This window comes from Agelaius phoeniceus, chromosome 9 (genome assembly GCF_051311805.1).
Source record: "Agelaius phoeniceus isolate bAgePho1 chromosome 9, bAgePho1.hap1, whole genome shotgun sequence".
In the NCBI taxonomy this organism is placed as follows: domain Eukaryota; kingdom Metazoa; phylum Chordata; class Aves; order Passeriformes; family Icteridae; genus Agelaius; species Agelaius phoeniceus.
In genome coordinates, this window is record NC_135273.1 from 5,511,139 (window position 1) to 5,527,202 (window position 16,064).

Below are 16,064 nucleotides of genomic sequence, written 5' to 3' on the forward strand. Positions count from 1 at the left end.
AATAAAACTGAAAATGTTCAGTTCAAAGTTTTCAGAAAGTATACATGAAACCTGGCCACATTTGACTGCTGAATGCTGAAAGAACTCATGACAAGTTTGATTCTTGTTTTCTTTTTTAAAGAAATGCCTATCAGTAAGAATTAACCACCACAAGGCTCTGTCAAAGGAAACTGAACTTTCCTTACAGACAAAACAGACAATGTTTTGAGATATAATGTGAAATACAACTTATCAATAGTCACTCTTGTTTCCCCACACAAACTTAACTTCCTATAAATGTCATACAGTTCTCCTTTAAACCTCACAGATCCAGGAACAAAGACTTATCAACTTTAAACTGCAACACAGGGATGTTGAAACAGACTTCTTACAGTATTGTGCTGATGATAAAAGAGCAGTGCCAAAACAGTCACTGTCAATGGAAGCAGAAAGTCCAGAAAGGATCACTGTGAGCAGTGAGATGAGTCCCAGGGAAGATCTTCCCTGACTTGAAGAATTCTCTGCTGCCCTCAACGTGTTTAAATTGGAGAGAACTGCCAGTGTTTGACAGCTCTTAACACTGATGGATACACTTGCTCACCAAGCTTCCATCCTGAAGTACAAAATTGCTCATTCTTTCTTTCCCTCACCCTACTAAATAAATTCAAGCTACTGAAACAAATGTTGGGGTTTTTGCTGATTCCTGTCAGAGATAAATGACCACTGCAATGCATTTACCATTCACAGTGATTGTATCAGCATTCAGTTGCAGCACAACAGGAGTTGTGTCACAAATTCAGAACAAAACCAGCTTTGATGTGATTGACTTCCACCACCACCACCACCACCCTCAGAGGTCACCAGCAGCACACAGAGCCGTGCACCACCAGATAAAGTCTCTTTCATTCTTTGTGTTTACACACACATAACCCTGATAAAGGTGATACAAAAGCAACTTGGAAGAGCATCAAAACCCAAAACTGCTTTCTGGCTCCTTCTGCAGTCTACCACCAGCTGAGCTGATCCAAGGTCAGGCACAAACTCTGATTAGAAAACAAACCACTGCTTTGGGATAAACCACTTGCTCAACACAGAATGGCTGGAGGCAAGGCTGGCAGCTTCCTCAGGAGAAGGCAGGAAGAAAAGATGATTTAATTTGTTATCCTTTGAATCTAGCCCATAGTGCCTGGTTCAACCCATGGAGCAGCTGTAATTATTTTTTCCGACCCTGCTGTAGTTGAGAGGGCACACACACCTCTCATGGCCCTTGCTGTTGGCATTTGGGAGTGAACCTCAGCTAGGAAGTGTTTCCTGACAGTGTGTTCAATACAGAGCATGCACATCATCCCTGGATTTCCTTCAGCTTACACCTAAGTGAATGAGCATGGACTTTCATGGGGCAGTTCTCAAGAAGTCTTCCTGGGGTCTGACAGAGCACTGACTCTCCATCATTTTCACCATTCAACACAAGCCATGGATATTTATATAGAGAAAATAAAAGCAGAATGACTCACTATGTACAGCCAAAATAAATCATGCAGCTCTGCTAATGTAAATTTTAACACCAGAAGTGTTAATTTTCAGGAAGAAGCTTCAATATTTTAAAATAGATTTAAGGGTGGGTTTTTTTTTTTTCCCCTTTAAATTGTGTCTGATTTAGATCAAAAACAACAGCAAGGCTTTATTATTAGCATTATTTGACCTTTATGATCTCCTGTGGCTTCTCAAAAGAAAGTCTGCTTTCAAGTTCCAGTTCATCTTTGAATAGTGTTCTGGAATTTTAGCCAGGATTAAGAGATTACAAATTAACTGGGAAGACTTAAGAATATAAAGTTGAACTTCTTTCTCTTGGAGGAAATAAAGTACTACTTATGCAAATAAAACTTAGGCTAATTGAGTTTTCTTTTCAACACAGACTTCTAAAACTGTCTTTAAGCTACTTGCAGAAAGATGAAGCATTAAGACATTGAGTATTACAAGCTCTTAATTGTCATGAAGTGTTAACTTTATTTACTGGCATGTTCTCCTCCAAACTTTAAACAAGTTATCCCTTTATTTAATCACCTGCTTTTTTGGGACACTTCCCTTCAATATCTCAGCATTAAAAAAGATGACCACAAACAGGTCAGGTACAATTTAGTGACAGATTTAAAGCAGTGGGGACGGCAGCACGCAATAATAGACATTTATAGTGCTGCTGCCAAAGCAGGAAAAAGCAACTAACAAAAATGAATCCCTACTGCTCATCTTGATAAAGAAATACTTCTTTGTATTCTGGTGCAGCCAGAAAATCCCTTGAGTCACCAGGCATTGCTTGGGAAACTGGAAACCATACGGGAAATGTTGGGTTGTCTGGAGAGCCTCCAGTGCTACACGGAGCCGCACAAGGAGCCCCTGTGCTAGGAGTGCAAACAAACTGCTGCCACCAGTGATTGCTCCAAACACAGTCTGAGCCTGTGCATCACTGCCTTCCAAACATTCTGATCAAATGCCACACCGAGAAAAACAAAATTAGCACAAATCCCAAATATGTATGTTTATTTGTCCAGCAGAACATGTAAATAATTTTTATTGCGTGTATTATAAAACATAAAAAAGATAAGAGGTTTTTAATGGGTGAAATAAGCATTATTTTCAAGCAGCGTTTATTTTTATTAATGGTACACAGTATTTTCTTCCCACACCCCCGGTGGATTGCCTTGAGCACCCCCAAGGTGTGTGCACCCCACTTCAGAGACCACTGATGGCTAAATACATCCAACAAGCTTTGATGTGCACCTCAGCCTTCGAGATAAGAATCAGCTCCTCACATCCCTTCCACAAACCTGTAAATACCACTCAGAAAATCACCCAGCAGGGACTCTTAAAATGCAAATAAGTGCCAAGCCACTGGAGCTCAGAGGGTTGGTTTTTTGCTTGACTGGTTTGGCTTTATTTTGCTTTTCTTTTTAACTTTAGAGCTTCCTTTTATTCTTCACATTGCTGAACTCTGTTAGCAAACACATTTTCTCAGAAGTAAAATAGAAATGGAAAAAATATCTTTTATCCTTCCAAAAGCAACAACTCTGCACTAATTAATATTATTCCACACCAACACACATTCATTCCCATTTTTAGATGGTATTTCAACAGAGCTCAAGTTGTTTGAGGATATACCCTTAAAGCTAAGAAAGCAGTAGGCTGTCTGCATTTTTTAAAATCCTATTTACTCTGCAAGAAGGAAACTATCAATCAGGCAGGAGAAAGATTTTATTCAAACCTACTTACAAACCTGACAGCTTAAACACTATGTTCACTCATTCTGAAGATTGTCTATTAAAAGTTTGCTCAGCTACAGCCACACTGAAAGAAGAACACAGGAAAGCTATCCTATGCTCAAAAATTTAAAATATAAACATTTACTGAGCAGAAGGATTTCACAATTATGGAAATTAGTTTGTTTTACTAATCACTGAGCTGACTTATGCTAATGCCCCTTAAGAGCCATGGGAGAATTACAGTGTGAGCCAAGTTGAAGCAAGGTAAAGTTTTCCCTCACCGTCACCTGTTCTTCTGATGCCATAATTAAATTTCCTCTCTGACTGTCCAACTCATCAGTCTCAAAGCACAAGATGAGTTATGGATTGGAAACAACCATTTCTAACACTAAATATGGGAGTTTTACTCAAAAATTTGGCATGTGTTTCAGGAACAGACAGGATTTCAAGCCACTACCACCCCCCGTATTCCTCCCTTTATTTCTATTTTCTTTTAATTGTTGGGGAAAATTTGACTACTCAGATAACAAGCAGCAACATATTATTTAAGTGTTACTGGAAGGCATGCAAATATAGGGAAAAACTTAACCATCACCCCATGTGCAAAAGTTGCTGTTTTTCCTTAACTGAGAAACAGACAAGGAAAAAACCTGAAAGATAACAATTAATGACAGACCAGCATATTTGCCATTCAGATCTTGCAACCAGCTCTTGGGCAAGGTTATTTACTTTTAAATTTGGCTCAGAATTCCATTTTCCAGTTCAAAGGATGTTCAAGGGCCCTGTTTTCAGTGTTTCAGAGACTCAGCAAACACTGCTCCAGGGCTCTATTCAAGTAAGGTTTCTGCCTTAAAAGGAAAACCTCAGTGTTCAAGTGCTATTTCATTCATTTGGGTTCAGCTTTTCAGGAAAAAAGTCCTCTCCCAGTTTTTATTGGGGAAGATGTGTGGAGCAAGAAAATAAAACTGATGATTAAGTATTAATATTCCTGTCTACTAAAGCCAAGCTTTAATAAAAAACAGTTTCTGCACTACTTCCAAATTCTTCCTCTAGATACACAACCAATAATTTCTCCTCTTCTTGATACCCCACTCCCATTACTTTATTTTCTATCCCATTCCAATCTGCAACAGTTGTTTTGAAAGAACACAAGCAGCACATCAAACAAGTGGCTGCCTTGTCCTGCAGTTCAGAGTTTAAAACTTAAAATCACAAAGATTTTCACGTTTCCTTACACATAAAGATGAAATATCACCCACACCAATAAACTGTGAAACAACCTAACAAGAGCAGTGTTCTCATGAAAAAACCACAAGCCCTTGGTACAGATGCAGACCTTTCTTAATTGAAATCAGAGTCCTCTGTTCTAAATATTTTAGCTGCAGTTAGTCTGCAATTTCCTACTCAATATTTAGTTAATACTAACTGATGAGATCAAAGATGAGTCACTTCTGCCAGCAAAATACAAGCCAAAGAAATCCACTTGAATTAGATTCATTTTAATACTGGGGGAAGGCAAAAAAAAAAAAAAAAGAACCAGCAACATCAAGATATGAGGCATTAACATTAGGAGTTTTTCCTGTATTTAAAACCTCAGGTCATTTCAGCATGAACAGGAATTCCAAGAAATCTTCACATTTGAGTTGGGACAAGTTTGGCATTTTCAGAACTCTTCATAGAAAGAAAAGGAGGAAAAAAAAGAGAGGGGAACACCCTTGTCATATTCAACTCATCACCTCCTAAGACTCTACAGGAAAGTAAAGAAACATCTCACCTCAAGGTGTATTTAATTCTCACCAGGCCAGGTTTTAACACACTACCAACCCACTTAAGTCTCAGTTTTAGTTTTACTATGTTCTATAAAAAGAACTGCAGGTGGAATTACAAAGTAGATTTTATTTATAAAAGGTACAAAATAATTTCTCTCTTATAAATATATAGGAAGATCTCATCTCAGAGTCAGCAGCTACCACAGTGACTAATGTATGCAATATTTAATCAGAGGCAGGATACAGAGCAGCCCAGCCCACTCCCCTGCTCCCCTCTGTTCTCTTTCCCAGGAAGGCAAAAGCAGCACCAGGGACCCAAGTGCTGCAGATTTTTTCAGCCTACATTCTCCAGCTAATGCAGATCAGCTCTGACATCTGGTTTGTCACAGCCGCCACAAGGACGTGGTGCTGACAACCAAGAGAGGGGAGGGAACAGAGGAACAGAATGAGCAAGCAAGGGTGAGAAACAGTGCAGTACCCACTGCAGCTAAAAAGGTGTCAAAAAACAGCTTGAGGTTCCTTCTGAAGTGACTTGAAATACTAAAGCTCCAGCCTCCTGTGGAATTCATTGCCCAGAATAGATAGGCAGTTTCCAAGACATACTACTGAAATTCAGGAAGGCACTTTTGTATGAAACAATTCAGCAGCATGACTTCACAGCCAGGCTGTCACCCCTCAGAGCCCTGTCTAGGACTGCTCTGCAGAGTAAAACTTACTAATAAATGCTTTGGTGGCAGTGGCATCACTCCTTACACCATTCATTAGCTCAAGGCCTTCACTTGAGCGCTCCCAGGCTTGCACAAGGGAACTGCTCTTGCTCCTCCAGTCTGCAGCCATGAGGAGCAGCTCAGGAATTCTGACAAGTCACTGCTACATGACTCCTGCAATGCCTTGGAGGAGGAAGGCAAGCACACAGCTGGAATATTAGACGGCCTTATGATTTGTGATTCAGAGATGACTTCACACCATCAGACTAAGACACCTAACGTGAAATGTGTCCCCTGCTACTCTGAAAATACTGTTTGGTAACACATCCCTCACTGAAAGTATTTAAAGTGCATCGCTTCAGTTGCTGACTCACAACCATTTTCAACAAATGAAAATGAATTCTGTAACAATAAATTCCTAAAGTGTTTGTTTGTTTCAAACAAACCCATCTGCCTCTAGTTTACAGTTCCAGAGGTAAAACACAGCTTAACCCATCTAACTCAGGCAGAGGCAATGAAGTCTTTGAGCATGACATCCCCAAAAGCTGAGTCAAATTCCAATCTGTGTATCCCTCAAAATATTTGGTAGGGCTTTGTTCTCCAGAGCAATGGGAATCAGCACAGTTAGAAGAAACAGTTTTAGTAGAGCTTCTCTGACATTACTGCCTGGAGTACTATCAAGGCCAGCACAATGATAATAGAAGCTTTACACCATAACAGTCTCATTCCTTCTACTGCTGCTAAAAAATGCTGAGAAGAATTCAGTGCCTTCAATACTTTTTAGCCTTTACACACACATATATATGTATTCATATGCAAATATAAACACAATTTATACAAACATCATCAATAAAAAAATATTTCTAATCTGTGTAGAACCATCAATCAAGAGCCACCCAGAGCATAAACAGAGTAATCCAAGAGTGAAATCCTGACCAAGACCTCATGTAAGGCATTAAAGGCATGGTTGAACAGCACATGTTTTTTCACTACACTGAAAAATGCACACTCTCAACAGCCAAATTATTTTAAAAAAAAAAGTCTATGATGCCAAAGTGATTCATGGATTTCCTGCAGGTGACTCATTAGTGCTTTCACTTTAGAGAATTAAAAAAGCCCAGAAACATCTTGTAAACACAGGCTGACATCTTTCAAACAAGGGCCAACCTCAGACTTTGCTTATGGCAAATATTTACCAAGATTATTTGCCTTTTTTTTTTTAATTCAAGCTGTTATCTCCATGATTCAAAGAGGTCAGAAATACAGCTTTCAATATTGGCCAATTTCTGAACATGCCTTTATAGCTGAGGGAGGAGAGTACTTTCAAGCTTAGCATCAGCTCTTTAGATTCAGACCTACTCTCTCAAGTAATGATTTGCAAGGTTTACCAGTATTATCTATTTCAACCCATGAATGTGCAAAGATTAATTCAGAGCAGCCTCTGTGAGACAGAATTTTTAAAACCAAGGCCTCCAAAACCAAGCAGAGACACAGAGCCAGATCACAGCCTTTTGACAGATTATTAAACATGTCAATGAACACAAGTTATGACTTTGTTGTTTTTTTTTTTTTTAACACAGCAGTGACTCATCACACAGAAATCCATTTACTCATTTCTGGGCATGAAACTGGCCCCAATAATAAATGGTCAAATGTAATAAAATTGCAAACATGAGGATATGAAGTTTTGTCTTAATACAAGAAAGAGCTATTGATCCAAGAAACACTTCCTTGTGAGAGAACTGTTTCTTTCTTGGGCTTACTTTCTACCTGCTAAGGTATTTCATTTCAGTCCACTGTCAAGAAGATGATCCACAGAGAGGGCTGGAAAAACAAAGCTGCAAACACGTGGGAATGGGAAAGCACTGCTAACAATTGAGAGTTTCAAGCGGGCCAGGGGACTTCAATATCACATTACCTTTAGTTAATCTGCAGGTCACACATAATAGGGATCACATGGAAACTGCCTGAAAATGCAGAGGCAGGCACAGGACAAAATGCTGCTGGAACAGCAGGGAGACAAACTGCTGGGCACTGGCAAAGCCTCCAGGAGGCTAAAGGACACCAAGAAAAAATAAAACGCAGCAATGGCTGCATGAAACCAAGGCACTGATGCTTTTAAATTTGAAATTATCAAACACTAATCTCCAGAACTACAGATCATTAGTTGTTTTAATTACTGTGGGTCAAGGAAGAGCTTTCAGCCCGTGCAGATGGCTGTAACCATCACAAACCTCAACCTGAGGGGTTTTCTCCCCTGTGAAAGCACACGTTTCACTGAATAGCAGCACTGCCTGCTAGCCTAACACCAATTATTTTGTAAGGTCACTTGCAAATCAAAGTATTGCTGGATTAGTGAAATTGATGGACAGGAATTAGTCATGCTAACGTGACACAGATTGCAATTTTATCTAAGAGACATAAACTAACTACACTGAGAAGACACAACTCAAGGATGAAAACATGACACAACAAAGTGCAGTATGAAAAACAGTTCTTTGAAAAAACACAGATAACAACGGTATTTGATGTTTATGTTTAAAGTTTGTCCAGCCTTTCACAGAAGCTCCTAAAGTCTACTGTACTTGGATAGCCAGCCTGGTCATATACATGTTTAGCCACCTTTTTTGGCATAACACAGATCCCAGTTTTAGAAAGCTGTAAGTAACACCTGTGCAGCCTGCCACATGTTTGGTGAAACACAGCTATTTAGAGTTTCTTTCTCATACAAGCAGGGTCAGCGTGGTCCTCTCCACCAAAGCTACGTATTAGAATCACAGAGAATGACAAAAACTCATAGAATGGTTTGGCTCAGAAAGGACCTTAAAGACCACCTGGTTCCAACCTCCTGCCATGGGCAGGGAGCACACATGGCACAAAGCAAGGGTGGCATTTTAGAGACACCTTTACTCCTAGGTAGGACAGGATAACCACCATGGTTTCAAAATTCCCTTTTACACAACTCCAGCTCAATTCTTGTTTGCGCTGCCTTCCCTTCAGTCTTGTACTAATACACAGTGGAGTCCTGAGCAATGGTCACTCACACAGCCTATCATCACTGAAAAATTCAGAAGCACTTCAGAAGCCACAGAATCACAGAACGTCGAAGGGCCGGAATGGACCTTACAGATGACCCAGTCCCTCCCGGTGTATCCAGCTGTTCAGTTTCTGGAAGAGGCCACCACGGGACCCATCTGCCCACAGACGCAATGCCCGGGAGCATCCCTTATGTAAGGCGGACACCAGCCCCTCGCCCCAGCGATGCTCCCCGGGGATCACCGGCTGCCTACGGCCACCGGCACCGCTCCGGTCACACCGGGCGCGGAGCGGGGGCAGCGCTGCTTTATTACCGGGGAAACAACCGCACGGAGAGGCGCGGCAGCCGGGACACCGGGACCTCCCGCGGCCCGGGGCTGCTCCTGCGACCTGCGGGGCGACGGGCAGCGCTACCGACCCGCCGGGGACCGGCCCCGCCCGCTCCCGGCTGGCTCCCAGCCCGCCCTTGCCCGCGCAGGCGGCGGGCGCGGCCGCGGGGGTCTCCTCACCGGCTCGCAGCTGCAGGCTGCCGTCCCTCCGGCTGCACCAGAGCGCCCGCTCCCCGCTCTGCAGGATGTAGTGGTCCTTGGCTTGGAACAGCTCCATGCTGGCACGGGGGAGCCGCCGGCGGAGAGGGACGGAGGGCGGCACGGGAGGAAGGGGCGCTCCCGCCGCCGCCGCCGCGCGCGGCCCCGGGGCGGAAGGGGGAATGGCCGGCGCGGGGGCGCGCGCTCCCGAGCAGCCGCGCGCACGCGGGCGCTGCCCCGGAGCCGGGGCGCGAGCGGGCGGAGCGGGCTCGAGCTCGGGTTCCGCTCCCGCCGCCGCACGTGACAGCGCCCGGCCCCGCCCCGCGCGCGCTTAAAGGGGCAGAGCAAGGGGCGGGGCCCGAGGGGGCGGGGCCTGTTCTGGAGGCGGGGTCTGAGAAGGGGAGGCGGAGGGGCTGCGGCCCCGAGCCTGCCCGCCGGCCCCCGGAGGTCGTTCAGTGGCTTTCCTTCAGCTGCTTCCCCTCAGCTCGGCTCCCCTCAGCTCGGCTCCCCTCAGCTCGGCTCCCCTCAGCTCGGTTACCCTCAGACCGGCTCCCCTTAGATCGGTTCCCCACAGCCCAGCTCCCCTCAGATCGGCTCCCCTCAGCTCAGCTCTCCTCAGCTCCTTCCCGTCAACCCCGCTCCCCTCAGCCCCGCTCCTCTCAGCCCCTTTCCCTTCATTCCCTCTCTCCTCAGCCCACCTTCCCTCATCCCCGGTCCCCTCAGTCCGGATCTTCTCATCCCCTCTCCCCTGAGTTCCGCTCCCCTCAGCCCTCAGAAGGTGATACACGGTATAACCCGTGGTGAAAGGAAATCTCAGGACCACAGCACGCGGCTCATCGTTATATTAAATTTTTATCCAGAAGGCGGCATCTGATGAAAGGGCAAATCATTCCATTTCTTCAGCAGGCAACACTGGAAAATATACATGCGAACTTGTCACTGCTGCAGACCCTTCCCAGCCTTACTGAGGGCTTGTCCACAAGCTTCCAGAGCTTTTGTTTCATCACAGAAGCTGAAGCCCCACTCGCTGTGAAATTGAGGAAGAGACGGACACAGACAGAAAGCATCCTGTCCTGCATACAGCCAGGGCAGGGATGGAGCAGCTCTGCTGGGCACCTGGCGTCCCAGTGAAGGGCTGCTGGCTGCTTCAGTTCGCAAATTAAAACATTTACCAATTATTGTTAAACCACCCACAGTCGGAGAAAAACATTACTTTCAAACCACTCTTTAAAAAGATCTGTTTTTCTCATACTATTTTTCTCCATTGATACGTATTAGTGATGCTACAAAACACTAAGTGACTAAAGGACATTAAGAAATGAGAAATCTCATTATTAAATGTGAACATTCAAGAGCCAGGGAAGAGCTCGATTTTGGGAGGTACAGTCTAAAAAAGCATTTAAGTGCAGGCATGACTTTAAATGTATAATTTAAATAGCTTTAATTGAACATAACATCTTTTAAGATAAGTATGCACTTCAAGAACTTTTCTGCTTTGGGACTAGGAACTGAGATTCTCAGTGGGTCCAAACATCATTTTTGCTCCCATATCTTTCATCTGCACTATCAGTCATTAAATATTTCTCATCTCTATTCTGCTTGCATTTCCCAAGCAGTTCAGTGTTGTAGCACAATGCATAGGGTCACCATTAAAATGCTTGCAGGGATTTCAAGGACAGACTTTTGTTTTGCCCTTTTTCACGCTTTGATCAGAGCTTTTTTTTTTTTTCTTCCCTGTGGGTAGTTTTCTGTTTGCATTCAGCGTGTTTTCCATAGATTCACAGCTGGGTGCTGTTTTTATGAGCCTTTCAGCTTTAGTTAGCATAGGAGAAAAAACCTGAAAGATTAATTTTGCATTTTTCCAATTCATTGTCACTGGCTGACGGTAGGGAAATGCGTAGGCTGACAATTAGTCATGCACTCTCAGTGTTACCTGATTGCCAGCAGCTTGAGTTCAAGTTTCAATGTTGGTTAACAGGAAGAGATGTGATTTAGTAACACTCCACACTTGGAAGTCCAATTGGCTGGATAGATTGGACAAATACACCACTCCTCCTGAGGTGAAGGGTACCAGATTTGGAAATGGCACTGTAGACGGGGGGAGGAACTTTATTTCTAAATGTTGGCTATTAAAAACTCATGCAACAATTGTTTTGTTTGTTTGGCCTCAATGCTCCTGGCAGCTTCCAGAGAAACATTAGAAAAATCTTGGGTCATCTTTTTTGATGATGCCAAAGTAACTACAGAAGCCTTTCTTGTTACCCTTCATACTCCTTGCTAGTTTTTAATCCAACAGTGCTTTGTCTCTTCTATGTTCATCCCTTTGTGTCCAAGGCAACCCCTCTATATTCCTCCCTGGTATTCCCTACCCACCTCCATGTGCTTCTGTTTTCCTTTGGAGCTTAGGGAGGTTCTCTTAGTGAGGTTTCTCTCCTCTCCTGAGATATGTTTTTGAGAAAGCTTTTGTGTGCTTTTTAGAGAGGGTCTGCTGTGCATTAAACAGAGACTGAAGAGTCTGCTTTGAGAAGGAACCTCCTCAGAGCAAGAGCAACACAAGAGGGTCTCCTGGCAGGCAATCTAGTGGATAAAAGAGATTTGTTTGGGACTAGAACATTTTCTGAAGTGCCTGTAAATGTACTACTGAAAAATAGTTGTGTGTTGTGTTTTATAACAGAAAAATATAAAACTACTGGCAGGAACATTCGCTTTTTTGGCAAGAAAATGAAAACTCTCAAAACCCAGGGAAAGCAGCTCTGCATAAGAATTTTTGCCTGAATTTATTTTTAGCTTTCTTTTCACTGAAGAAGCTTTTTGTGGCAGCTGTAGTTATATCTAAAGGAAGAGGAACTCTGGTATTTCCTCCTTCACCATGAAGATCTCTTACTTGCAATGGGAATATTTCTATTTCAGTGAGCACTAGGAAGTGAACAAGCTTCTCCCTTCAAAGCAATGTGTATGTGGTTAATATCTGCAATACACTCTAAGGCTTATGGACAGTGCATTGATTTCCCTCTGTTGCACTGGCTCTTAAGAGCAAATCAATGGGACCATTTTCAAAAATAAATGAGAATGTTTTGATTGCCTACGATTCTTTTATTCTGGAATTGCAAATTGCACTTTGCCAAGCCTACCAAGCTGGTGCACACAAAAAGATTCCTTACTGTGTTGTTGGGCTGCCTTCCTCAGTTAAAATATGGTTTATACTGTACCAAGGCTGCATTTAATTCATAATTTCTCCAAAGTAAACAGCAGGCTGTTCTTCACGGCCATTGAAATCAAATTTGCATCTCATTTAAAACAGATTCTACTCGCTTTGCCTCAGTCTGAAAAGTTAATGGTTTTATTACCCTTTGGAGGAACTTCTCTCCCTTTCTTTACTTGTAATTTGGGCTGGGGTTTGTCTAAAGAGCAAAATAGCTCACATTACAAAAAGAAAAATTCTGCCTTTAGAAAGGATAAAAAGTAAAATTTCAAGATCACTGGAATTTGTCTTTTGAAAAAAAATATTTTTAAAAGGTTTTTTTTTCTGATACCATTTAGCCAATTTGAATTCATTTTACAATTAGCTTTCTTGGAAGTTCCTTTAATTTCCCTAGGGTTTTTTTTTTCCATTTTAATATTATAGAAACAAAAAACATCATCGTCTTTGTAATGTTACTGCTGGTGTTGACTGAATCCAGCTTCTTCCTCAGGATATATCCGTAGATTAGACAATAAAACATTAAAAGTAACTATATATATATATATATTCGATTTTTGCATAACCAACTTTGTATTTTTGCATTACTTTTATTTTTGCATGACTTTGAATACTGTGGAGGCCAAGCATCAAATGACACCTGAAGAACACAGTAGTTGCCAAGTGCTGAAGTGTTATACATGTCTTTTTGTCACTTTTCCCTGGGTTTGGCTGCCCTAGGAAAAGGATATGTATTAGCTATTCAGTGCAAAAATCTGTCAGTCATATGTGATGGAAATAAATGCAGGAAAAGTGGGAGGGAGGGGTTGAATCACATTCCTCTTGCTCCCTGGTCTCCTGGCACTCATTATTTATACAATATTTATGAATTATTATGCACTGTTTACACTCATGCCATGCCCAGGAGCTCCAGTTGTGATAAGGATCCCCACTGTGTGAGGTGCTGTGCAGAGCCAGCAGTGTCTGCTCAGATTCCAGGGATTTAGAGCCATTACAAAAGGCAAGGTCAATAACAGAATAAGGTGTTTAAGGGATAAGATGATGAGGCATTTTTCATCAGCTTGGAAGCCAGTGGTCTCAGCTTTCCAGGATTTAAGCTTTACCGAGTTGAGATGGAAAATTACTTTATTAGTCCATTCAATTAATAAAGTTTTAACATAAATATTTCTATTATATCACTCCATTCTCTATATTGAGAATAACATGCTTTCAAAATAGCACTTGTACAGCTACAGCAAAAGCCTATGCCACAAATTAACTTGGGGTCAAACCCTCCTTTCTTCACCCCAGAAGTTGTTCCGGAGGGACCTTTGCAGGGTAAGGTCTGACACGCTGTGACATTCAGCAGCAATACTGGATGCTGCTAAAGCCAGCTTAAATAATCCTTGCCTCCTTCCCAGCTGTGTGTTTCTATTCCTGTCCCATGCCTGTGCTGGACAGCCACAAGCATTTGTGCAGCATATTGTCAGCTGGGTTTGCAGATGCACAATAACCTATTAAATGCTATTTTTGAAACTGGATATCACAGTGACTGAGGTTAGAACAAACTCACCTGGCCTTACTGAGCAGAAGGAGCCTGATTTTGTGGGGTCACCTACCTTAGTGTCACTCAGACAGTGCCAGTGTCACAGTGAGCAGAATCAGATCATGTCCATGGTATGGGTCTGTTAATGCCAACCGTGCCTAGGTTAGGACACAGTGCCATGGAACTGCCTCCTGAGTAATTTCACTTACAGTATTAAAAGCAAGAGTTTAACTAGACAGCTGCTGCTGCTGAGGATCCAGCTTCTGAGCTATGCACACTCCAGGGGCTTCATTTAAAGTTCTAAACCTACAGACCCCTCCTCAGGCTTCATTTAAAATTAGATCTGGTTTTGTCCTACAGACCCCTCAGCAGCTGGAGCCTGTCAGAGGCAGTTCTAAAGTACATCTCCTTTTTTCTGTTGCAACTCTTAAGGAAACCAATTCATGTGCCCACATATGGAACAGCAGAGCTCTGGGATGAGCCTCAGAGAGTGTCATCCAAATGAGCTTTTTCAGCTCCATCACCTTTCCCAAATGTCATGAGGTGGAACAGGAAGAGTGCTCTTCTGGAAGCCTTGCTGTATCTCAGACAGATTCACCAACACAGATGAGGTGATTGATTGCTTTTAACACTGTAAGTGAAATTACTCAGGCAGAAATGTGGAGCCATAAAAAACCTCACTCACACACGTATCCACTGGTCTTCAAGAGAACTCTTATTTACAGAAGCTCAGCCTCTACATAATGCTGCATTTACACTGCAGAGACACCTCAGTGTTTAAGAGGGGTAGGGATGTGTGAAGTTCAGAAAGTGACACTCAACCCTCTCCTCCCAAGAGCAGAAACTCTAGCTGCCAGGCAACAATTTAGGTGAAAAAACACTTATCGGCTTTTCCTTCATCTGTGGCATAAAAAAGTCCTGTGTAGATCTGGCAATCCTCAAGCTCTTGATGCTCAGTTAAGTACTGTGCTGGTAATTAGAATTCTTATGACTCTCAAAGGACAAACCCAGAAGATTAAAAGAACTTCATTTTCCTGTGAGATTATATGTTCTATACTTGAGTGACTGGGAGAGATGATCATTCTATATACAGGCTAAAAGTGTTTATTGCTGGCTTTGCTTTCCTTGTGCAATGCTATGTAGGTCATTGTCAAACCTAGGGAAAGAAGATAGACATGAGACAGAAAAAGAGGATTGAAAATCAGAAAGTGTGGGTCCTTGTCCTTGAACACACAGCAGGTTCTTTGCACCACACTTTTACATTGATCACTAAAGGTAACATTTGTTCCCTACTATGCAAAAGTCTTATAGCCAGACTACAATGATATGTGTAAAATGTTTTAAATTGCCATGACAACAGTTTACATTTGTATTTATATGCAGATAAATGAGAGCAAGGTCTATCTTTTATGGTAATAATAATAAAATAGAATTTTATTTATGTATGGTCATACCTCAAACAAATCAGGGCAGTTCTGTATTTTTGTTGGAGTCAGTCAGGTCCTGCAATTGTGGGGGGGACTGCCAGTGAGAGACAAGATTGGTGTGGAGCAAGGTGGCATAAGAGCCATGTGAAACACTTGGCAATGTGCTTTTCACTTTGATATTTTAATTATATTACAACATCTATCTATCTGAAGAATTTATTTACTGCATTTCTGTAATAGGTTTTTACTCTGGCTCTATGGCTATGTGTGATAAATCAGAGGGCTGTAACATTTTGACAGGTATGGAGCTACACAAATGACTCAGCTTCGCCTGATGTTTCTGAGATAAGGTCAAAGGCATTCCTAAACAAAATTTTTAAATAGCCTAGAAACTGCATATAAATGGTCAACTGCCTTTTTGGGGGAAGAGACACATGAAGAATTGCAAGGCACTCTTTTATGTATTAAGGTGATATACACCATTGCACCATACAGGATGTAGGAGGAAATAGAGCTGTCCCTGAGTGATTACTGAAGGGAAAAGGAGAAGCATGTGTTGTTGTTGCAGGAGTTACACTGGGTCATCAGTCTGGTAGGGCCAGCTGCAGACATGATCAGCCTGGAGAAGTAAGTAAGTG

The 16,064-nt window shown here is 42.4% G+C and overlaps 1 protein-coding gene across 1 annotated transcript in view; it reads right to left on the minus strand.

Annotated features, from left to right (window-relative positions):
- INPP5F (inositol polyphosphate-5-phosphatase F) overlaps positions 1-9,580 on the minus strand; it is a 38,616-nt gene extending 29,036 nt beyond the window's left edge. The window contains exon 1 of the mRNA XM_054637661.2: positions 9,258-9,580. Within this exon, the coding sequence (XP_054493636.2) occupies positions 9,258-9,354 (97 nt within the window). The 5' untranslated portion in view covers positions 9,355-9,580. The remainder of the gene's footprint in view (positions 1-9,257) is intronic.
- Between the last annotated feature and the right edge of the window lie 6,484 nt (positions 9,581-16,064).